Here is a 24932-nt window from a genome sequence, read left to right on the forward strand (position 1 = left end):
GTAGGAGACACTGTGACAGCTGTGTTAATGATTTTTTGTAATGAGATAGAGTGAGTGTGTATGATATCAACAGACATTTATTGCTAATGTTCTCTGTGGTGCATTATATAAATATACAGTACTCCATGCTAACCTTTTTTTTTTTTTTAATACATATTGTGCATAATTACCTGGTTCCAGGGATGGCTTTGATCAAATCTCATTTGCATAAAAGCAACCAATTATGATTCCTAGTAAGTGTCGCGTGAAAGCAGAAAATATGATGACATTCTTTCTATATGACTATATGTATTTTTCTTGTGCCAAAAGAAAAAGCATCCATCAGTATGTTTTCAGTCAGTGCATAATGCTATAAATATGAGTCATTTCGAATAGAGACATGATTCAAAGCTACAACAGTATTTTTGTTTTTTTATTTGAACGTACATTTGTTTTAACAGCATGTTGCCTGATTTACATAATGGCAAACAGCATTCTGTCAGATCCTGGAAGCAGGCCTGGTGACATATTTCTGCTGTTAAAGTTTTAACTTTCAATTTCAATATATGGAAAGTGGTAGTGATGTTGTATGTTACAAATAAACTGTTTCTTGGAACTTAATGAATATCACCCCTGGAGGTTTCCTGTGTTCCTCGTATTTTGTTATTCGCGATACTGAATAAAAACAAAACAACAAGGCTATTGGATTGTCATTTTGGTTATGATCCCATTAGCCCTACAGATGATTACAACTTGCCATCATCATTTATTTATTTAATCTAAAGCCAGGATATAACTAGTGTAGATAGCAGGAAATCCCTTGACTTCAAAATGTGCTGTGAACACATTCTTACTGTAGTAGTGAAATAACATTTGGGAAGATGCTGATAGGAATTTGTTAGCGCCAACCAAAAAAAGAAAAAAATGAAAGGCAAATCAGGAGCAACTGACATTCCCTTTAAGAAAATTGTATCCCTTGCAATTGTCTTTGCAGTTATATTAATGAAGAAAAATTTGCCACAGCACCAAACTGCCACAGTACCATTTGTTAATGCAGCATTTATAAATATTTGCATTTGTTGAACAGTGTTTGCATATATGATTGCAGTTTTTTGTTATGTTCATTAACAGTATTGTTTTTTTCTAAAACTTACTTCAAACTGTGTGCAATATAGAGTTTATATGGGAACAGTGATTTGGAACATGGCTTTATTAACTTAGTGCTTCTCTGAATATAGATTTGTATGAAACATTTTATTTAAATACATAGGTTTTTTTATGACTTCGTCATAGTCCAAAGTGTTTTAAATTGTGAATATGCACTTATTATTTTGCTGTCTTTGGAATATCTGCATATGTTTCAAACCTGATAAACAAATAAAAGGTACACTTAAAATATGAAATGGTCTGGAATAAAATAATTTACACGGGTATGAAATTTGGTCTTTGTATTAAGAAAACAGTTTTTGTTTGTTAGATACCTATAATTTTCAGATCAGCTGAAATATCATACTGGAATACCTATACCATTAAAAAAAAAAAAAAAAAAATTATCTAATAAGCTATAAAAAGGGTAATGTGTAAAAAAAAAAAAAAAAATTAACAATTTCTTGATTTTGACACAGCATGCTGTCATGTAAGTTAGATTATACAAGCTGATACAATGTACATAGATCATTACAGGGCAAAGGCAGTTTTTTATTATTATAAATTTTTGGTTTTTAAACAAGATCAGTGGCAATCGCGTTTTACCTTAGCGTTAGAGGTTTGCCCCATCATCAAAATTTGGTCCCTAATGCTTTAGTTATTTTGAAAAGTAACAGTATTACTCCTGTTCCCAAGACCCCAGTGGAAATTGTGTATATCTTATCTCAAACAAAAACACATTGGACATGTGAAAAAATCCCAAGTTATCAAAAGTGCCCAGCCATTTACAGTGGAGATATCAAAAACACAAGCCAAGTTTCAAGAAACAATTGGCGCAGCCTTGGCCAGCACCAAGCAAATATGCACAGCTGTAAAAGGGGTGTTCTCTAGTATATTTCCATGTTAACAAAATAAGTTAATTATCATTAAACTCAGATGTCATGTAATATACATATCCATGATTAAAAGTGCCTAGGGTCTGTAAAAAAAAATACATTGGAAGAAAAAGGAGAAGGAAAAGGGCACATTTACCTAACTTTGGTGACTTAGTTCTCTTTTTGTATGACAGGTGTTGATTTTGTTCTACATTTCACCTAAGAGTGTTATGAACTACAAATTAAAAGTGAAATGGTGCTTTTGGCTGATTTACTTTTGCTGCGCCAATACCCTGAAAACATGCAAACCTCTGCAGCGCCATTACCCTGAAAACACGTAAACTATCCTTGCTGTATAGAGAATCAGGCAGTTCTTGATAACTTGGCATGAGGAACTACCATTCCTCTCAGTCTATGTGCTTTTTTTAGTTAAAAGCCATTAAGTTCACAGAATCTTCTGGCTTGGAAGTGCAACAAAAGCCTGATCTGTGCCACTCTGGAAACCACTTTGATCCAAGAGCCTGGAAGTGTCATTGAGAAGTTTGCAAAATTGAGCTGAATTATAGTGCTGGAAGAAATGTCTGAATATCTAAATGAACATTTTTTTTTTATCACCTTGCCAAAATTTGCACAACAATGTTTAAATTAGCAAGAGCAAGTATAGCTCATTGGGCACATGCATAATGTTATTTACATTTTAAATAGTGAACAGATAGGTTTTTTGATTGATGAGTAGTATTGTTCCTTGGGATAACAAAATACTGAACTCAAGTCATGTGATTTCATAAAAATGCCAGGTGCTCATTGTTTTGTATTTCAGTTGAGTTAAAATTGCCAAAAGTAGTTGATGAAGAATCTGTGTAAATAGTCATTCAAAAAAAACATGATTTTAATTAACGCAAGAACAGCAAAAGATACGACCATGTCCCGCTTGAGTAATGAAGATCGTCTCGTTACTGTCTGTGAGAGAAGTTACCCGGAGAATGAGATGTTCTGCTTCAGCAATCAGCAGACTAGTCCAGAGAAGCCAGGAAACTGGCTCTGTGACGGAGAGGCTACGTCCGGGAAGGCTGAGGGTCACCACACCAGCCTAGGACCGTTTCATCTGACTGAACCATCTGCATAATCGTTTTCAGACTGTAGTGGCTACAGCAGGAGAAATTATTTGCATGTTCAGAAGCCTTTGAGGAGTAACATGTTGACAGCTGAGAGATGAAATAACTGTCTTCTGTGGGCCAGAGAACATCTGAGGTTGCAGCAGAGAGAGTGGTGGAGTGTTGTATTCACTGATGAATGTCATTTTGCCCTTGAGACACCAGATGGAAGACAACATGTGTGGAGACGTTGTGGTGAGCGTAATGCTTTCTGTTGCATTGTTCAAGCCAACCGGTGGGGCAGTTGAAGTGTGATGATGTGGGGAGGAATCTCCTCTTACACAAGAATGCCTTTGGTGCAGATTGATGGGAACTTTACCACTCAGCAATACATTGACGAAGTCCTTGAGGCAACAGTGTTTCCATTTCTGCAAGCCAATCCGGAAGTGTCGATTTTCCAGCAAGACAATGCAAGACCACACAGCGCTAGGATTACAGTTGCACAACTTCAAGAAAGCAATGTCAAGGTCTTGCCGTGGCAAGCTTTTTCTCATGACCTGTGTCCATTAGAACATCTATGGGACCAAATCGCCAGTGCCATCCACAGGAGACAACCGCGACCAGACAACGTTCGCCAGCTGGCTGCAGCTGCACAGGAAGAGTGGTGGAACATCCCACAGCAGTCTGCCAAGAGGCTGATCAGGTGTAAACGTCAACGCTGCCAGGATTGTGTTAATCCTCAGGGAGGTCATACCTGATACTAACTTTGTAATGTTTTCATTTTGACAGTATATCACATTTCATACTGAAAATTATTCTTTGATCTGTATTTTTGTTCACATTTTTTGTGATTTAGTTTCATATCTATGTTTAAAATATTTTATTAAATCCATTAGACGTGAGTGTCTTATTCCTTTTGTGTATCAGTGTGTGTGTGTGTATATATATATATATATATTCCTTCTTTATATAAGAAATAAATATATATATATATATTTATATATATACATTTATAATCCTGGGACAGTGCTGTCACGTAGCCTAGCAACTTATTTTAACTGTCAATGTTTATCAGTTCATTAATAGGACCGTTTTTTATTAGAACCGTCAAAATTTAAATCTACAATCGTATTCCTTGCTTTGATTCTTTTAAATAATAATAAAAAATCTCCCCGTCCACTACGCAGCACATACGTTTTCAGAGTAAGTGTGACAAAAAAAAAAACCTGTTGAAGAGACTAGAGGTAGGCCGCATTTCAGGATCAGATTTTGCTAGTTAAATTGTCGATTTTATTTAAAATTTAAAGTTTTTTTTTATTTTATATAAAAGAACAAAATGTAAAGGTAAAATGCGCTCTTTGTGGAGTTTTAATGAGCTTCTGTGGCAATATTACCAACCTGCGGGATCATTTAGTAAGACAGCACCTGACAAAATACGACAGCGGGAACACAAGTAACAATCTAAAGGAAGCAACACCTTCAGTGACAGCTTATTTTGGAAAGAAAGTTGATCCAAAAAGCGTCAGAGCAAAAGAAATAACAGGTCTGATAGTGGATGTTGTCACACAAGATATCAGATCTGTTAGTGTAATACAGGGAGCTGCTTTTAAAAAATCTCATTTTGAATCTTGCTCCGCACTATGAAATGGCCTGTTAAAAGACAATCTCCAAATTTATTACTCTGGATCACGAATGTGCTTAGACCGGTTTTAAATCAGGAGTGTAATTCCATGTCCATCACCTGCCATTAAATTAAGCAAAACTGTGAAGTCAAGTCAAAAGTATTAACAACACGAAAATGACACGAGAGACACACAGCTGTGAATTTAGTAGTTTATCAATCAGATAAACACAGAGTTTGAATTGGCTACAAAAGTAATCTCTTCTGGTCATGACAACGCGGCCCATGTGTGCAGAGCAATGTCTTTGCAAGAGTGAACTGTGCAGGGCACAATAAAAATCTCTGCATTCAGAAAAGCTTGGAGGATGTACGACAAGTCCGTATGTTAGTGGCAGCAGCAAGGAGACTGGTTGCACATTTTAAAAACAGTGAGATGGAAACAAGCACTTTTAATAGGAAATAAATAGAAAGGCTGAACACAGAAAAAGCACCAATCAAGTTAATGCAGGATGTTCAAACAAGGTATAATATGGTTTATTATATGTTTGAACGTCTTCTTGAATTAAAATGGCCAGTTGTTGCTGTTTTGTCAAATCCAGATTTGACCAAAAAGTCTGACGGAGCTACTTTAGATCTCATGACTGAGCAGTGGAAGCTAATGGCTGAGATACTACCTCTACTACAGCCATTCGAACCGGCTACAGTACTTTTCAGTGCAGAGAAAAACATTACGGCTAGTTCTTTGTACCCACTTGCAACAGGGATAAAACATAGACTGACTGAAGTTCCTGTTGAAGGGGAGACACTGTCTTCTTCAAACTGAACTGACTTGCTAATTACAGTTACAGAGTTTGAGAGATAAGCTAGTGCGTAATTTGCCTCAGCAATTTTGTATACATCAGCTGAATGACCCAAGTACTGAGGTTATGCCACTGCTTTTTGTGTCATTCCTTGACCCCAGAATTTCGCCATCTGGATTTCCTATCTGAACAGACCAAAGCCCACGTGTCTGAAGCACTGTCTTCCAAACTAGTGAATCTGGTGGCGAACAACCTCGAAAATGACAGAAAACGTGTCTGTACAAGTGAGTGCAGCACAGAGGACTTACCTGTTAAAAAAAAGAAGACAAAGACTGAACAAGCAATGGAATTGTTACATTTCGTGGATGGCAACAAACACACACTACTTCCAAGGAAACCTGAATCCTACAAGAGATGACGATTTATGCTTCTGAAACTCCATTAAACATCAGTGAAGATCCCCTGATTCGGTGGAAAAATAACCAGGCACACTTTCCCAACCTAGCAGCCTTGGCAAAGAGCATCTTGTATATCCCTGCAACATCAGTCAAGGGCAAACGTGTGTTCAGCAAAACAGGGATGTTTGTTAACAAACTCTGTTCTTTGAAACGGGAGAATGTGGATGCTGTAATATTTTTGAATAAAAACAGAAAATAAGCTCTGGAGAGAGCACAGACTTTGTTAAGTTGGACTTTTTTTTTCCTCTAATCTGGTTGCTGTCAAGATGTCTTAAGGTAAGACAGTAATATTTGTAATGTTTTATTAACTTTTTTGTGGGGAACCTCACTGACAGTGTGACTAGGCATAAATAATTAGAAATGTGTAGTTTTAAGTTCAACTGGTGAAACGTTTACTTTTCGTGGTCGGATTTGATGAAAATATATGTACTTATTATTTACACGTTTCTGGTCTTTATGAAAACGATGCATCAAAAAAATCACTATCATCCCAGCCCTAATATAGTGGTTTGCAGAAGCATTCACCCTCCTGCAAAGTTTTCATATTTTGTTGGCACCTGAGCATACTCCATGATGCTTTCAAATTAGACTTTAAATGTATACGTCACTCTGACTTGTAAAAGTAGTGGCTCGTATAGTAATCAGCGTTTTATTTTTTTTCATGATGCAATCTTAGTTATGTTGAATGTAATAAAGTAGTGTTTTTCTTCCTTTTTAAGTTATTTATGAAAATGTCTATGGCCATGTTGTTTATTGCAAAGCCATGACAAGGGCAGAGATTATTTTCTTTAAAATGCATGTCTAGACACACAGGATTTTTTTTTTTTTTATTTAACTGTAACTACTATATGGCATTGTTTGTTTTGTAATTAACTCTCAAGGGTAAAGTAAGGCTATCTTTCTTCTGGGATAGTCTTAAGGTTACTGCCAGATTGTTTGCTTGGTGCCAAAAATGAGTCAATAGAAATGTATCACTTCCAATTAGCATAGCAGTAGGAAAGAAATGTCTTTCAAGAAAATATATTGTATGTATAATCTTTAAGGAGACTTCTGCCTCATCAGTGCCATGGCAAAGCGAAGATACAGCCCTAAAGTCTTTGTGCATTGGTAGGGAAATAGAAAGAAGGTGATAGTTTTGCTGGAGCACAGCTGACTCATATAGACTTTGTCTCCACTAGTGTTCATTTTTTAACATATTTCAGTATAATAGTATTTACAGTATAATCGTAAAGCTCGAAAAACTACTCACTTCTAAATCTTTTGTAGTCATTTTTGTATTACTTTAGTATAAATACATGTTAATTTGGATTCATATGTTGTTTTTTTCTGACTTTATGTGAACGAAAAGACACGCATTTGCCCGTTTTCCCATTGGAAATAGTGATATTTTGAAATATCACTGTCCTGGTCACAAAAGCAAAATTTGTGGGGAATAATAGCCATTTTCTATACTTTTGAGGCATAAGCAATTAGGAAATAACACTTACTACCCAGGAACAAAAATTGTGTTACATAGTGTTATATGCAACAAAAGTTAGAATAGCCATGAAGTATTAATGTAGACTCATACATTTCTCATACACAACTCTGCACAATAACCAACCAAGTAAAGCAAAATGGAAATAAATAGTTACCAATAATAATAATAATAATAATAATAATAATAATATAATAATAATAATAATAATAATAATAATAATAATAATAATAATAGTGCTAAAAAATAAACAAAAAAAACATGTATCTAAATTCTCCCGAACACCAAATGACTTTCGTTTTTTTACTCAGTTGACCTAATGTTTATAATCCTGAACAAAAATAATCTTTAAACTTGAGAAAGTCCAATACCTGCACAACTGAGACCAAAATAAGTAATTTGTGATTATCAGTGTTATTCTTCACAAATACATATAAAACTGGTGTCACTCAGACTAATTAAGTCTCACTCCTTCTTGATCAAATCTACAAAAACATTTAAGTTAGCCACTGAATTTCCTTTTGAGAGGTTCTCGCTTGTTTCCAGCAGGAATCAATGAAAGGTACTGCAGTCATTTTACTGTTCTTTAACCCTTTCAGGACCAAGCATTTTTCAATGGGACGCTCATTCAGGACCAGGTGTTTTTTGGCTGTAGTTGAGGCTCTTCCTATAAAAAGTCACTAAAAATATATATTTTTTTACAGTAGCATCTTGGAAACGGTGTCCTTTTTTTCAGAAAACTGTGGGGAACATTATAAAGTATGTCACAAATGTTTTGCTTTTTTTCACACTATATATATATATATATATATATATATATATATATATATATATATATATATATATATATATATATATATATATATATCATATATATATATATATATATATATACATTACACACACACATACATATACACAAATTATTTATTTATTTATTTATTTTCCATTGTATTGATTACACTTTTTTGAAGAGAAGTTAGACTGAACACTCTACCTTAAAATAATACTTCTGTAGTACGCTTGTTAATAGAGCCGACAGAAGATACTAAGCAATGGCAGAGTCATCAAGTTTGGCAGCTGCAAGCCAGTGTATTGTGGTGCATATTGTTAACTATACCCATATGCAGTCGCCGCTGCTTTATCGGTACGCCTCGGGAGAAGAAAAAATATCCTGAATAAGCATTGTATCCAATTAAACAAGATGACCTCAGTCACACTTTTTTTTCTAAATGAAAAGAAAAATAATGCAATTACATCACATTATGATTAAATGTTAAAAATGTTTTTTTTTTTTTTTTTATTATACCTAAACAAAATTAATCACTGTCTTTTTTTTTTTTTTTTTTTTAATATACGAGTATTAGATCTTTCTGATGATTTTTCTATGCATGTAGAAACTTAAACAAATTAAAATGATGAATCCAGACATTACAATTATATACATACTACAAAATATTGATTATTGTTGTTTTAAAATAATGAGAAATATGACTATTTTCCCTATCAGTTTCTGGCCATAATCATATTATGCAGCTCCACCAGTCTTGTGTTTCAAAATTGTAATTTCCAGCCTGTATTGGAAGATGACCTGAAGTAAATATGTAACTTGAAGAGGCTACACATTCTGTTTTTGGCAGGAAATAGTCTCAGTTCTAAACACATGCTCACTCCCCATTTACCTGATGCTGGATAGAGTCATTTTGATAAAGGTGTTTAGGAACCGCCTAACGTAAAGCACAGCTACTGTATCTGACTAGAATGTTATGTAGCACGTAAGCAATATATTACCCTTTTCTGTTGTATGTAATTGAAATAATTACACAACAAACGACTGGCTGTGTTTAACATTATACATTGTTGAAAATGTTATTACTCTGAAGAAAGCAAAGCCGGCAAATAGCTTTACCCTGACTAACCCCACATCAGTTCTAGTTGGTCTTTGATGATTTAGATGTATATTGGGTGGGTATTAGTCAGACGATCTGGTTTTGTAACTAAAAAGAACAATGGAATGTGGTCACAAGCTCTGGTTAATGTGGCCATTTTAAGCTATCCACCTAATATCTGATCATTTTAATGTAATAGTTATAATGACAGTGTAGTATGCTGCCAGTGGAAAATGTCATTATCAAGATTTTCATTACATAGTAATGGGTTGGCATTCACATAATTCTGTCTGAACTTCTGCCAGTGGGTGTGTTTTTGGTTAAATCCTTGTTTAAAATGCATTTGTGTCTTAGAACTGTTTTTAAGAACTTGTGAGTTCACAGCAGTAAACATTTATGTTGAGTAAGTGCAGTGTATGAACTTTGCTTATTTGAAAGTTGATATACAGTATTGTATATTTGGCTTTTAGGGTAATTTACTGTCCCTAAGACACATTTTAACTTGTTACTTATCTAAGTTACTGAATAATAGTTATTTTACTTTCCAAACATCCATTTTAAATGTAATCTGTCAAATATACAATATTGTGGTGGAGCCCTAGCCACACATAAGGATGGCGCGATAGCTGCACATCAGGCAATGTGGGACAGTTCACAACAGTTTTATTTTGTGACTGTGGTGCAGTGTTGTTCCGGCTTTGTGCTGGCCCAAGGCGACAGCTCCGCATACATGTTAGTCATCTGGTGGTTCACAAACAAGACAATTACTGACAACACGAAAACAAACAAAACACTCACAATTGAATTTACAGTTCACTGGGGTCTCTCACAGTCCTTCTAGGTTCAGAGTACAAAACCAAACGAAGGAACAGATTACGATTCTTCATCCCCTTTTATTCTGTCACACATGACCCCTTGGTAAACAAGTGCAGCTGCCTGTACAGTCTGCAGCTGCTACTTCGTTTCCCTTCCAGGTCAATACGTTCTTACAGTGGAGTCTCGCCGCCTTCCAGACTGACCGCCTTCCCGACCCTGGGAAAGAACTCTCAGGCCAGCCTGTCCAAAGAACTCTGTTCTCGCTGCTTAGCACCATCATAGGTCAGGAGGAAGATTTACAACCAAGATTCATTGTATTTCTGTCACACAATGCTTTATGAATTGCTGTATGTTCAAGTACACAGTCAAACTGTCTTGGTTTTGTCTCTCACAACCATGGAAGGTTTTGAACTTAAGATGACCAGCACTTACCGTATCCTCCAGCCAAGTAAACCTGACATTGCAGCTGAACTTTGTCTTAAAGAGAGTGGCAGTAGGTGAACCTTCAGCTGCACTAGTTGTCCTCCTGCAAGTAGCAGTTACCACTTAAATACAATCACCCCAATTGTTGGTGCGCAGCTCAAGGGTGTAATCAGAAAAAAGTTAATTCTATTTGAATTTTGCTAGAAAACCCCCATGGAATGGTTTTCTTTGTATGTACCCTAAAGATAGAAGGAACATAGTGGACAATCAAACCTGTTACACCGTGTGGTGTGCCAGGTAAGTTATAGAGCGCAGATTTGCATCCTGGCTGAGCGGAGTCACCACTGGGGATTCTGAAGGGAGCGTCGCATTGGCTCTGGTTCATCTGTGGGTTAGATCACACTACAGCAAACCATGCTGGCCAGGCACCCAGTGAGCTCAGAAGAGACACCTGCAGGGTTGGCTTTTGTCGTCTAGAGGCTAGTAGCTTGCTGACATCTGTTCTTGAGTTCTTGGGTGTAAAAGTGGAAGCTCGCTCAGTCGTGGAATAGGACGATGTCCACTGAGCTGTGTGGAAAATTGCTGCGGTGGAAAAATAATTGGACAGTCCAAATTAGGAAGCAAATCGGGTAAAATAATTGGGCACACAACATTTTTAATAGAAAAAAATCAATTGGAAATTTGATTCTCATGACTTCCAATTCTAATTTGAGACACACCATAGCACAAAAATAAGCATGGCGACACCTTTTTTTTTTATTGTGAAATGATTTTTATTAAGCTGTATCAAATGGCAGTTGTCTGATTTGTTTGATCAGGCATTATGAATTAATATTATGTTTTGTTAAGGCTATTCTTCAAAGATGATGTCCACCTGTGTGGTGTACATGTATGTAGATTCTGTACGTTAGGTGCTTCTGTCTTTTAGTATTTGCTTTTGTCTGCACTATACTGTAATAACAGTGTTCTCATTGGGAGAAAACCCTTCTTTCCTATCTGCAATCAGTGAGAATGGTGGTATTATGGATAAGGGAAACCACAATAGATGTTGCAAGAAATAGCTGTTTATTTATTAGTGACCACAAAATAAATAAATAAAATAATATATATATATAAAAAAACAAGCAAAAAAAAAAAACTTTGACAGCCCATTTTATCAACCAACCTACTAAAGTAAGAATTTGCTTTAAGCATATGTTAGCAGACTTGGGGCTTAAGGAAGCACTGCCCATTAGATTTAATGCAACTTGTTCTGCTGTTACAGTGACTTAAGTAGAATCCTCCATTGCTCTAAAAAGCTTGTCTTTTGTTAAATCACGAGGGAAAGAATCATGAATTTAAAACTGGAAAGTATGTAATTCATGTTGCTCATTATTAAAGATAATATGGAAAATGTAATATGGAAAGAAACATAACAACAGTTTCACTCAGGGGGAGTTGTGCAGCCATATACTGGGATCTGTTTATTCCCTGTTGCCTGTGAACACCTTTGCATGCGATTTATTAACTATAAATATATAGTGATAAACGGGTTGCTATGTACCAGAGGGCTGTTTATCTTGTAGTTTCAACATGTAGTAAATGAGATACATACTTGCTATCTTGACATTCTTACCACATCGAATCTTCAATTACCTAAAACCCAAACTGTAGCAAAATTATATATATATATTTTCCCATTAACAGCTTTGTAGCCCTCTCTGAATTTTTCAGAAAGCACAGCACGACAAGCCAATAAATCTATTTTTATATATTTAATGATCACAGGAATAGCTTTCATTAATCATTTCTTCTGTTGTGAAAAAAAAAAAATGTACCAGGTAAACAAGGTATTAAATTATAGATACTATCAGGAAGATCGATGGACACAGATGTGTTGCTGTATGTTGTTCGTATATTTTAAATCTGATTCAGTCCTGTGATTTGGCCAGTGGATGAAATAAAAAATAATAATAATAGTAAGTTTAATGAAAACCATCAATCTAATAATAAACATTTACATGCGTTCTGACTTTATGTGTTTTATGACAATGCGGGACATACTTTGCTAAAGTTAACCGAGCAGTCCTTTTTAGTAGCCGATCTTAATACTGCCACTCTAAAATATATAAACCAGATTTCCTGCAGGCCTCGTTTCACTGCAGTCCTATTTAGTAATATCAATAAAAGACAAGAAAGAATAATACAGAGTTTAAGGATGGCAGTATTTAGATCTTTAAAATATACTTGCTAGCATCTAGTTGACTATATTCTACTAAAGATAATGACTGGAGAATTTCTATTCTTCTAATTAAAACAATGGAAGAGTAACTACTGTAAAGAAAGCCCTGTCAACCTGTAATTAATTACTTGTGTGATATGCTTCTATGGGTCTTTTATTTTCTCCTCAGAAATGTGCCTACTGCAGGAAGAGAATCAAGAAGGTCTCAGGAGCCTGCATCCAGTGCTCGTATGGCCGGTGCCCAACTTCCTTCCATGTAACTTGTGCCCATGCAGCTGGAGTGACAATGGAACCAGATGACTGGCCATATGTCGTCTACATCACATGCCACAGACACAAGATCAGTCAGACTGCGGTAAGTTGCAATTGCTACGTAGGTATAATGACAGGTCTTTGAAATTAAGGAAGTGAATCATTTTACCTGCAACAGCTTACCATTTGCTTCCATCATATGGAAGAAGAAGAAAGCTTCCACAGATCTACATTTAGCACAAAATCTTCCTAGTGTGACATTTTTTATACTTTTGCAGATACTGTAACTCAAAAGATTCTTCCCTGTTCTGCCCATTCCCTAACTGTTTTAGTGTTGTTATAATATTTTAGCACTGTCTGATGTAATGCATTGGACAATTACTAAGCATTTGCTCCAGTGCAAAGTGTTGTCTACTTTTCTAAGAGGAATAAAGAAATAGAAAAAAAATACACCTTAGTTTTTTTTTTTTTTTTTTCTTCCAAGCATCTTTAGTAGTTTTATTCTAGTTTGGGAAAAATTGACAGAAAAAAAGTGGAGCACACTTTGCACATGTTATTAGAACATAAGAAAGTTTACAAACAAGAGGCAGCCAACAACATTGCTGGGGAGTTGGTTCCACAATTCCCTGTGTAAAAAAAGTGCCTCCTACTTTCTGTTCTGAATGCCCCTTTATCTAATCTCCATTTGTGACCCCTGGTTCTTCTTTATTTTTTCAGGCTGAAAAAGACCCCTGGGTCGACATTGTCAGTACCTTTTAGAATTTTGTTACCTTATACTATTTAAGTATTGGCTGATTTTTCACCAGTAGATGCCGCTTTCCCATCATTTTTGCAAGCCCCAAAGCTAGCGCTTTTAAACAAAGATGCTACCTGCCTGAATAAACAGTGTAGGGTTTATGAGATTATGCTTAAAAAGGCTTACTCAGCTGGTGCTTTTGCTGCACGACTAGGTAATTTTAACAACATATTGGTGGGTTACCAGAGCTGTTTGTTGAAGTTGCTTTCACAGAGTCACAGCAGGTCGAGGAACTGTGGCAGTTGGTAGAAATCTGGCTGCTTTAGTAGCTGTAAGATGTCAGCTCAGATGCCAGGACACACTTTTGGTCCTGCGGTAGAGGACATGCTCCAGTGCTCTCATCGGGTGCGGGAGTCTACGAAGGAACTGGTGTGCCTGTTTCCAAAGAGGCCATCTCCACTACACTAGACTGGCACCAAACTGGAGATCAAGATTCCAGCAGCCTCAGAGACCGGCCGGCTCCTGCTAAAGCCAGAGGGGGGTTTCACAAACGAACCACGGATGCGCAAAGGGGAAACTTCAGTAAGTTCCGCCATCAAGCACAAAGGCAAAAACCTCATGCTAAGCCTCCCAACAAAGCAGCAGCCGTAGCAATTTGCTGCCACAGGCCCAGGGTCCCTTTTCAGGGAGTCACCTGGAGTACTGGCGTCAATGCACCTCAGAAACCTGGGTGCTCAAACTGTACAGACTGGCTATTCTCTGCAATTCAACCACGGTCCTCCTCCATTTCGGGGCGTGACTACAACGTTAGTCTGGGATCCCCGAGATGCATCGGTATTGTCTCAGGAGGTGCTGCAGAAGCAGACTATTTGCACAGCTCACCCTCTTCACTTGGAAAAAGGTTTTTACGCCAGGTATTTCCTGGTGCCCAAACGGGATGGTGGCCTTGATCTCAGACAGGTCAACCCATATCTGAGTCGACGGAGGTTCAAAATGTTAACCTTGCAGCAGTTGGACTTAAAAGACTCTTACTTTTACATCCCGAAGTCAAGGCACAGGAAGTATCTGAAGTTCGCTTTCCAAGGAACAGCATACAAGTTTGGGGTTTTATCGTTCAGCCTCTCTTTTGCTCCCCATGCCTTTTCAAAGTGCATGGAAACTATTCTGGCCCCATTGAGGCTTCGGTTAGGTCTCTCAGTGAACTATGCAAAGAGCCAGCTCACGCCTTTGCAGACAGTCTGCTATTTAGGAGTGCGTCTGGATTCCAAGACCATGTTGTCCTCTATGTTGGAGGACAGAGTGCAGAGAATAGATGCTTGGGCTGATAAAGTTTCAGAGAACATAAGGCTCACAGTAGAGACGTTTGAGCGGTTCCTGGGCTTGGTGGCAGAACGGGAGGGGAGCGCAAGGAGTATGCAGACCCCTGTGGCAGAGAATCCATATAAATATTTTGGAACTGCAGGCAGTGTTTCTAGCCTTGAATTTTTTTTTACAAGAGGTTCAAGGCGGACATGTGCTTGTCCGGACCAACAACACTACTGTGGTGGCATACGTAAACCACCAGGTCAGCCTCAGGTCCCCCAGTCTCCACCAGGTTGCCCGCAAGCTGTTGCTTTGGGTGCACTCTCACCTCCTTTCACTGCAGGCAGTACATCTTTCCAGGATAATGAATTGGGGAGTAGACCTCCTTTCAAGGACAGTCCCCAGTGCCTCAGAATGGAGGCTTTACCCAGAAGTGGTGAACCTCATTTGGCAACAGTTTGGGAGAGCACAGGTGGACCTGTTTGCCTTCCAAGAATCGACCCACTGTCCCCTTTGGTTCTCAATAACGGGAAATGGGGACCCACTGGCACTAGATGCCTTGCCACAGCAGTAGCCAAGGCAGCTTCTATATGTCTTTCCTCCACTCACCATGCTCCCTCTGTGCTTAGAAATGATCAGGCAGGACCGGGCTAGGGAGTATTAGTGGCTCCTTATTGGCCAACCCTGATACAGCTCTTGAAAGGCCAGCTGTGGAGCCTTCCGAAACGTTGCACCCTTCTCAGTCAGGCACAGGGGATGTTGTGGTATCCCGACTTATCAAGCCTGCAGTTCTGGCCCTGGCCCCTGAACGGCACCATTTGATGAAAAATTATGACGTTTTGAGTGTCAGTAGTCTCCTTTATGCCCTTGGGGGCGGGCGAGACTGTGTCACTGGCACTACGTGCAGCTTTGGAATATCTATTTAGGTTAGATGGTATCAAAGGATTAATACCCACAAGGTAATGATTACATTTCTATTTCAGGGAACCAGGGTTATGGTAATAACGTTATTTTGTATTTACGTCATGATTTCTGCTATTTTTTTTTTTTTTTACAGATTGGAATTCAGGGATAAAACTGGATTTGTCCTTTGTCAGCAACCACGGAGTAACAGAATATAAAAAATAAAACTGACATTTAAATAACTTTTACAGTATGTTAGATATCAACAGAAATGTTAATTGTGTACTGAACCTGTTTAAATATTTGATTACCACCCACTTTATGTTCTCTAATATCACTGGCACTTCAATATTCCTGGGGCAATCCATTTTCATCAAACACATAACAAACTATAGGGGGACATGTGTCAAGCGTTTGCGACAGCATTAAGACCACAACACTGAGTTTACACTGGCCTTAAAATTGTCACGTATGTATCGTGACACTTTTGGCAAGTTAAGGACGTGCTAGCACCGCCAAAATGCCGTGCAATGCGCTCCGCCACTCATTAGCCATGCATTTCAAGGCGTGTCAAGCCTTATTTATATGCAGGGGCAAATTGTAGGTGGGGCTCATTTGTAAATGAAGTCTAGGATAGTAAAATGCGATATGTTAGGAAAGAGGATTGTGGCAGTAGTCGTATAGGGCTGTGGCAAAGCGGTTGGTAAGGAGAACAGGTGTAGCGGTGATGCGGTGCAGGAGTGATGAACAGACAACAGTGATTCAGTGAACAAGGTGTTTTAATTCGTAATCCATGTCTGGTGACCGATAAATAATAACTCCCCGGCTATACACACCAATGTGTATAGCGCGGAGATAACAAAAACTGGGCACAGTCCCGAACAAAACATAAGATGCGGTCACCAGTCCTGGGTGCGTGCAGACGTGCAGGTGCTCGGTGTAGACACAGGTTTGTGCTCTGTGCAGTGGTGCTCCGGATAGTGCTTTCCTTTCGACAGCTCCGGAGGTGTGCGTTAACTGTCTAATAGTGTGACAAAAAGACAGACAATGACTCACAGACAAAAATAAACACACAACACGTAAATCCTTTTACACTGAAAGCTCCTCTCTCAATCCTTCTCTCTCCCACTGTTTAACCCAAACGAAGGAAAAGATCAGCGTTACCCTGGCCCCTATATGTAATCCCGCATGATATCTAGGTAAACGTTTGCAGCTGCCTTATTACTTGCAGCTGCCTCTCGTTTACCTTTCAAATCAATACGGTCTTACAACAGAGTCTCGCTTCTTTCCAGGCTGACCCACTTCCCTGACCCGGAAATGAACTGTCAGGCCAGCCCTTCCAGATACTTCTTCTCTCGTTCTTTAGCGCCCTCACAGGTTGGGAGGAAGATTCATCACCAGAACTCATATTTCTGTCACAAGGGCCCTGAAAATTCACTGTATTTTTAAAAGAAATTCACGAATGACAATAAAAAAAAAAAAAAAAAACTAATTTCACAAAATTGACATTTTATTTAAAAAAAAAAGAGAATTCTATTTATTATATTCTAATTATGTAAGTTGCCTAAAATGTGTTATCATTGATAGTTCATGAGAACATCACCCAAAAACCAACATTTGAAAGTTTAGCCTAGCTACTAAGTCAACTTTTGAAAAATGTATATTGTAACAGGATTAGCTATTGAAACAATCTTTAAAAATGTAATAAACTTCTGCTGGAAACAAGATGTTTAAAATGGTCTGTGTTGGCTGCAAAAAATAAAAGCAAGCAGACAAAATAGATTTTTTTAAAAACAACTTTTCGAGTTTTGTAAACCGAAATAAGACTGATTGATTTCAAATTGGTCTTATTTGGGAGCAAAAATAAGACTGATTTCAAATTGGTCTTACTTGAACGCAAAGAAAATGTTAGGAAAGAGGATTGTGGCAGTAGTCGTATAGTCGTAGGGCACAAATTCACTGTATTTTTAAAAGAAATTCATGAATGGCTATAAAAAAAAACTAATTTCGCAAAACTGAAATTTAAGGTTTAGCCAAGGGGACACTAGTCTACATATTGCTAGAGAAATGTGGAAAGTGAAGTATAAGCTACAAGTTTCAGGCAAATTTGTTGCAAGCAACTGTATCATAGGACAGTTGATTTTGTAGAAACAACATTACATCGTAGAATAAAACAGTAATAAAAGTCATGTGACTAACTTCTTTGCTGGCAAAAAAAAACAAAACAAAGAAAAATGACGGAGAAAATGAATGGGATAGTGTGGGAGAGACTCTTCTTATTGTTTTTTTTTTTTCAAGGTGATTTTTTAGGTGGTATAGGCAAGTAAATAAGTGTTAATTGGTCCATTCTAAATAATTAATGACCAAGTTGTCAGTAGTGCCACGAGATGTGAAGTCGACAAAATTATTAATACTATATTCCTTGAAAAACACGATTTACTATTATGAACCATTTTAAACATAATTTTTTGTTGCCGTTATAGTCTAATATTAGAAAGTACAAAATAAAAGCCTGTTTGGTCGATGTGTTCATGTTAAACTGCAACGGTGTGGTAACTTTAAGTTACCAAGTTGTGTTTGCAGTGGTCATTTTATCCCAAATAAAGGCTTTCATTTGACACAACTTAACATTAATGGATAAATTGAGTCCTACTTTAGATTTAAAGTAATTTGAACATTGCAGTTCAGCAGACACAACTTGCAAATATTGTTACACACAGTTACAGATATCTGATTTGTAGAAGAAAAAATAACAGTCACCTGGCATAATTAGGAATTTTGTTCAAATTAATATAATAAAAAACTGTAGCAGTAATCACATTTCAGCTTCTTCTTATTTACAATTATTTACTTAAATAAAAACAGAAAAACTTTCAAGCAAAACATTCAAGCCAAAAAAATAATAATTATTATTTGTTTATATATATATATATATATATATATATATATATATATATATATATATATATAATTATATATATATATATATTAAAAAAAAATATGCTGGTGAAAATTATGTGGACACTAAAAAACACCAATAAACTTTTGATAGGAAATATCATCTCTGTTGTCCATCAACATTCTGTGTGCAATTTCTACATACTGTTGAATAGTCTCCCCTGAAATTTGAAGCAACAATGTAGAAGCAACAGATTAAATTGTTTTATAGCAATACATCCCCTTGGCTTGTTGACACATCATTTAAAATGACCGTGCAATTCCCATTGCCTATTTTGTGGCATCTAATCCCAAAATATTTAACACATGAGAAACATTAACTGCAAATCTAAAAAAGCAAAACCGTAGTAAAACATTTTCATTTTTTTTTTATCAGACTTTAAATAACTATGCTAGATGTGTTTCAGTTCATTTTTCTGACTTTAAATAACTGTCAAAGAAAACCTTGTTTAGTAATGTATCTGTGAGGTGCCTGCTTTCCTGCATATTCTACGTAACGTTACTTCGGCAATTCACTCCCATTGACTCTAGCGCATACCAAATAGCGCAAGAGTTTAGACGCTTTGTTGGGATAAAGATTATTGATCATTATTAAGTAATTCATTTAAAGTCAAATTGTATTTTTTTTTCAGAAAGCCAGTCATTTAAGCATTTAACAGCACAATTTGCATGGTGTTAATTTTAATTCAGTTTTTTTTTTGTCCCTGTAAAGAGAGAGTGCGCGGTAATAAAGGAGAAGAGAGTGAAGAAAGGTGAGAGTTGGATGGTTAAGACATCTCGTAGTAATGTAAATACTGTCGAAAAATATAAAAATACCCACGGTTAAAAATGAATGAAGAGTCAGTTTCACAAAACGACATCTGATACCAATTAAAAGGAGGAAAAAAAAACTGAATATCTGACAACTGGATCTGACCGAAGTTACAGAAAATGACTGATATGTACTGGAAATAAAATACCAAAACGGCGTCTTGTTTCAAATAGTAAACTGGTTTGTAGTGCAAATTAATATTAACTGAAAAATACAACAAGACCCCTTGGTGTCTTCAGTATCTTCCAAGACAGCAGGTATTTTGGTAGGTGTTTTCTTTGATTTTGGTGGTACAGTGATGGTTAGCACAGGTGCAGTGATTTGCCTTTGTTCCTAAGTAGTTCTAGTCGTGGCATTCTGCTTGATATTGTAACGGCTTGGAACACTGGTGGACCAATCAGCATGCAGAATTCAAACAATCCATGTTATAAAGTAATGTCAAGTACTGTATGGAAAATAAAATGCATATTTTTTCACGATAGGCAGTCAAATACCTGATTTCCATGAAATTCATGATATCATGATTTTTCAGGGGCATTTCTTACGACAGAGAGTACAGGCTCAGTCCTAACCTTTCTGAACAACCCAAGAAAAGATGGAGAGTACTAAGAAGGGAGAGTATTTAGGGTCTGCATCACCCTTTTTGATTTCCCCGAGGATGAAATTATTGCTTGATACCAGCTATTTCATTGTCTACAGTTGTTTGTATTGGCTGTTTAATAAACTTGGTTCATTATGTATATTTTGGTTTTATCTGTCGTATAATAATAAAGTCAAGACATTTAGTCAACACGGGTCTTTACCTCTCCAAATGACTTACCTATTGTTCAACTGAGGAAGCCCATTTGGAGGGGAGGTGCTGTTTTTCAGATTAGCCTTTTAATCTGTGCTACTGTAGCTTATTTTGAGGGTTTCAGAACATTGGCGCAGCGGAATTTTCGTGTTTAAATGTGCCAGCTAACGCCGTGCCGCATTCATTTTGGACCAGTTAATACATTTGGGATGGGGTAAAACTTATGCCGCAGCAGAGCATTACTTTACACTCCACCAATTTAGCGATGCGTTGGTCGATCTTGATACATGTCCCCCATAGTGCTGTGATCCAGCTGTTAGCCAGACCCTACAGCCCCACTTGAAAATAAAAAAAAGTGTTAACATCAAAGTTACACCCCTGTCTTATTGTCATTTTTATACTGGTGGAATTCTGTACATTTTCATTTCAACTTATTTAAGACCTGTCTTCTTAAAATTAAAACCCAAGAATAATAACCACTGGCTACATAATGAATTGTTTAAGTAAACCGTGCTGATGTAAAATAAAATATAGTATTACTCTACTTGAGAAAAAAAATGTAACAAAACAAAGCTCTCTTGTTGAATTGGGTTTTGAAAGTATAGTGTTTATAAAGCTACCCTGTACACAACAGCAACATGTTAGATCTTACCTTTTAAATTTTTTTTTATATATATATCATTTTGATTAGAAAGAAAAAACATCATCGTATATTTGTGCCCTTTTTACAGAAAAGCAAGTTATGCACAAAGGACATAGCAGTTGGGCAGACAGTCATCACAAAGCACAAGAATTTGAGGTATTACAGCTGCAGAGTCACTGAGATCACATCCCAGACCTTTTATGAGCTCACATTTGACGACGGCTCTTTCAGCAATGACACGTATCCAGAAGACATTGTCGTAAGTACTTCTTATAAACCCTAAAAAAACAGACAAATGGGATACAATGTTTTGTACGAATGAAACTAGGATGCTATTAATAAAACCAACAGTCAACATTAATTTCATGAACATCAAACATTGTTTAAATTATAACTAATGAGTTAAAGAGCTGTGAATAGGTTCTATTATACCAAAATTATATGTAAAATATTTTCCAGTGGTATCTCCATGTGTCTTCATATTACAGGTGGAAGCAGTTGTCTGTGGTGCTCTCCACTTGACTATGCTCATGAATGCTTTATGACCGTGGACGGAATGTGTTTGAATTTAGTAGAGACAGCAATCATTGCACAGTCTTCCTCAAAAGCAACATGTACTCTTGACAGGTCTGGCACAGAAAACTTGTAGGTTTCTAATATGCCCTTTGAGATATTGCCTTCATATGCAGTACAAGTGGAGAACACTATGGATAAACTGTGTCCACCTATATGCTATGATTCTGTAGGTTTGATAAGAGATACAAATATAAATGTTGGGGCAGTAATTGTACAGCTTGTGTTTTTTGTCACTTTCTAAACAGGTGATGATTAAGCTCTTGAATCTGAATATTGAGTCCAATATATGCATGATTCAGTAAGCCAAAAATTGTTTTAGTCTTTTCAAACAATGTGTTGTCCTTGAAATGAAGTGCTGAAATGCTTGTGTCACAATTGATTTCTTCATACATTCTTGGCTAGAGGTTGACATTCATTCTCTTGTTAATAAGTGTATAGCTTCAGCATGTCTTTCAAACAAACAATTAGAGACAAGCAGCAATGAAACTCCAGATTTCTGTGAACAGCCCAATATGTGTTGTGGGGTGAAAAAGGGTGAATAACATACAATATAGTGGCAGTGAGTTGAATTCCTGCAATATTTTAGAATGCCATCAAATCGTTGCAGCACTGGCCACCAATAAAATGCAAGTGATGGATTAGCAAAAGTCTTATAAAGAGCTTTCTCACTGTAAACATTAGTATGATACTATTGCACTGTACATACAATGTATGGCAGGGGAGCTTAATTAAGTTACTGTGTTACTATGAATCCCAGTATAATTGATTTGTGTGTAGTTTATATTGTTTGCTTGTTTATTTTACTGTTTTCTTCATTGTTATTATGTCTGCCCCTTCACCTGATTCAACTGAGAATAAGCAGTGACAAAAGGTGTCATAATGCACACCCAGGATGACTTCCTCATGGAACAAAAGCTTAAGATTATTCACGAGCAAAGTCTGTCATAAATTCTGACAAAGACATGTTGGTGTGTAGCACCTGGCAATGGTAAAGCACATTATCAGCCTCAGAAAAGATTCCAAATATGCTTTGTCCTCTTCAATTCCACATCACATCACAAATCAGCTCTTTGAACGTGTAAACTTCAAGTTGTAAATAAATCAATAGGCAAGGTACAGTGTAACTTTATATGCAGTTATTTTATTATTTTATTTATGGTTATCTAGGACAGGTCCAGTGAGACACCTATCACAAAATATTCATGTACAGTACATACTCTTTTTACTCTTTGTTTGCAGTTTTAATATTGTATTGTAAATACTGTTTGCTATTCCAAATTATCTAGTTGCTGGAAAGCCTTTAAAAACATTAACCGTCTGAATTCAGGGAATTACTTGTATCAAGCTGCACATCTGCTTAATTTAGAACCTAACTGGAAGGGCTAGTAAGGTGGCTATTCAGGCAGCTATTCTGTCTCTGGATGTGTCCTGGATAAACGGATTCTAAAATAATACCTGGTTTAAATTTTTTTTTTAAAAAGTTATGTTTCAATACTAAATCTCATCCTTTCCAAGATAACATAAAAATACAAATGTGGGCTCTTGTGTAGATCATTGGTTCTTGTGCGACCGACCCTGATTGGGACTTGGCACAAAGTATTCAATTTTTATCCTGTGCACTGACATATAATCTGGCTTTGTCAGATTTAAGACAGTTTATTTTTTTTGTTAATTTAATGTTCTTTTTTGTGGGGGGGGGTAGGAGGGGGTCAAGAAGGGTTAAAAACCTTGAACATGACATATAAGCACATTGCATAATTTGACTATCAGTTTATCCAGTGCTAAGTCTTATTAATCTTTCATTTTGCCTAAAATATATTAATGCTTCTAGTTCACGCTAAGGATTCAAAAGATTGACCTTTAACTACATAATCACTGCCTCTCCTTTTTTAGTGGTTCTGAAACAGAAATATTAAGGGACCCTATAAATACGTATATGCTGCCTGCACAAATCTATAATCTTCCTAATACTGGCCTAAATAATAATGCTCTTGATCTCAATATTGACAGACATACTTTGGAATGTGAAACACAAAACGTCACTTTCAGTTGATCTTCTTTCGATTACTTGTCTAAGGCTTTTTTTTTAGTTTGGTGCAGAAATTCAGTACTGCTAGTCTGTACATGAGAGCAGGGGCATAACTTTGGTTTCAAAGGTGGAGGGGGCAGTTTTTTGTAGCATGCATGAAGGTTATTCTATCTGAAATAATAAAAATATGTTATCAAACAAGTATATCAAAACATTGCATCCCTTGTATGTCTATTTAAAAGATCCAAAGACATTCCTGCGGCAATCATTCAAAACCATAAATTGTTGGCACAATGTTGTCATGAGTGATGAGTGTGGCAAATACCTTTTTATTCAGTCGCTTCTGAGTATTGGAATTACAAAGCCATGAATTTAGTCTTCGAAAAGCACTGAAGCCCCGCTCATATTGGAGCATGTATCCGAGATCAGATCCCTTTAGTACAACTGGACCTGAGCCAGGGTTGAGCGCTAGAGCGAGTGTGGCATAATGCAGATTTTAATGAGAGGGATGGGAATTGCACTAGAAATAGATTTCTATAAATGTTGAGGTTTCCAAACAAGTTAAATTTATATAAACACAGTTTTGCTATAAAAATGATGCTAGTACTATGTTGGTATAAGAAAAGGTTTTTTTAAAAAGTATTTTCAGCATCCATCCATTTAGGCTGTGCAGATGTAGCTTGACCCTCAAATCACGTGTCACCCGTGTGAATTACACCTATGATGAGAACAAAAAAAACAACCATGTAAAGTATAGGGAAAAAAAGAACATGCGAATTTGTGGGCAATTCCGACAAACCCTGTCAGAGTTATTAAAGTGCAAAGTTAGAGGTTTAACACTGAGTACCCAACTCAACCCTAACTACCGCACCACTATAATATATATGATTCTTTGAGAAAGATCAATTTATATGCCATGTCCTAAACTTTCTTAAATTCTAGCATACCATAAAAATTTATGCAAATCTTATCTGAATTCATGGAAAAATGTGGTTAATACTTCATGTGATTATATAAAGTAAAGCAGCTGTAAAGATGAGAAAAGTTGTATGTCTGTAAGGTAGGATTTATATATTTTTATTTTTTATGGTAATTTTCATTTCTTCAGACAGCCCTTGCTTCATTCCACA

At 36.7% G+C, this 24932-nt stretch overlaps 1 protein-coding gene across 3 annotated transcripts in view; it reads left to right on the forward strand.

The window, feature by feature from the left end:
- kdm4c (lysine (K)-specific demethylase 4C) overlaps window positions 1-24932 on the forward strand; it is a 201143-nt gene that overhangs the window by 157024 nt on the left and 19187 nt on the right. For 2 of the 3 annotated variants that reach the window (XM_041261782.1, XM_041261773.1), the window contains exons 18-19: window positions 12969-13154; window positions 21286-21456. In XM_041261782.1, the coding sequence (XP_041117716.1) occupies window positions 12969-13154; window positions 21286-21456 (357 nt within the window). Of the gene's footprint in view, window positions 1-12968; window positions 13155-21285; window positions 21457-22018; window positions 22072-24932 lie in introns of all 3 variants that reach the window. The other variant, XM_041261791.1, reaches the window with a different exon arrangement.

This window comes from Polyodon spathula, chromosome 1 (genome assembly GCF_017654505.1).
Source record: "Polyodon spathula isolate WHYD16114869_AA chromosome 1, ASM1765450v1, whole genome shotgun sequence".
NCBI lineage: Eukaryota > Metazoa > Chordata > Actinopteri > Acipenseriformes > Polyodontidae > Polyodon > Polyodon spathula.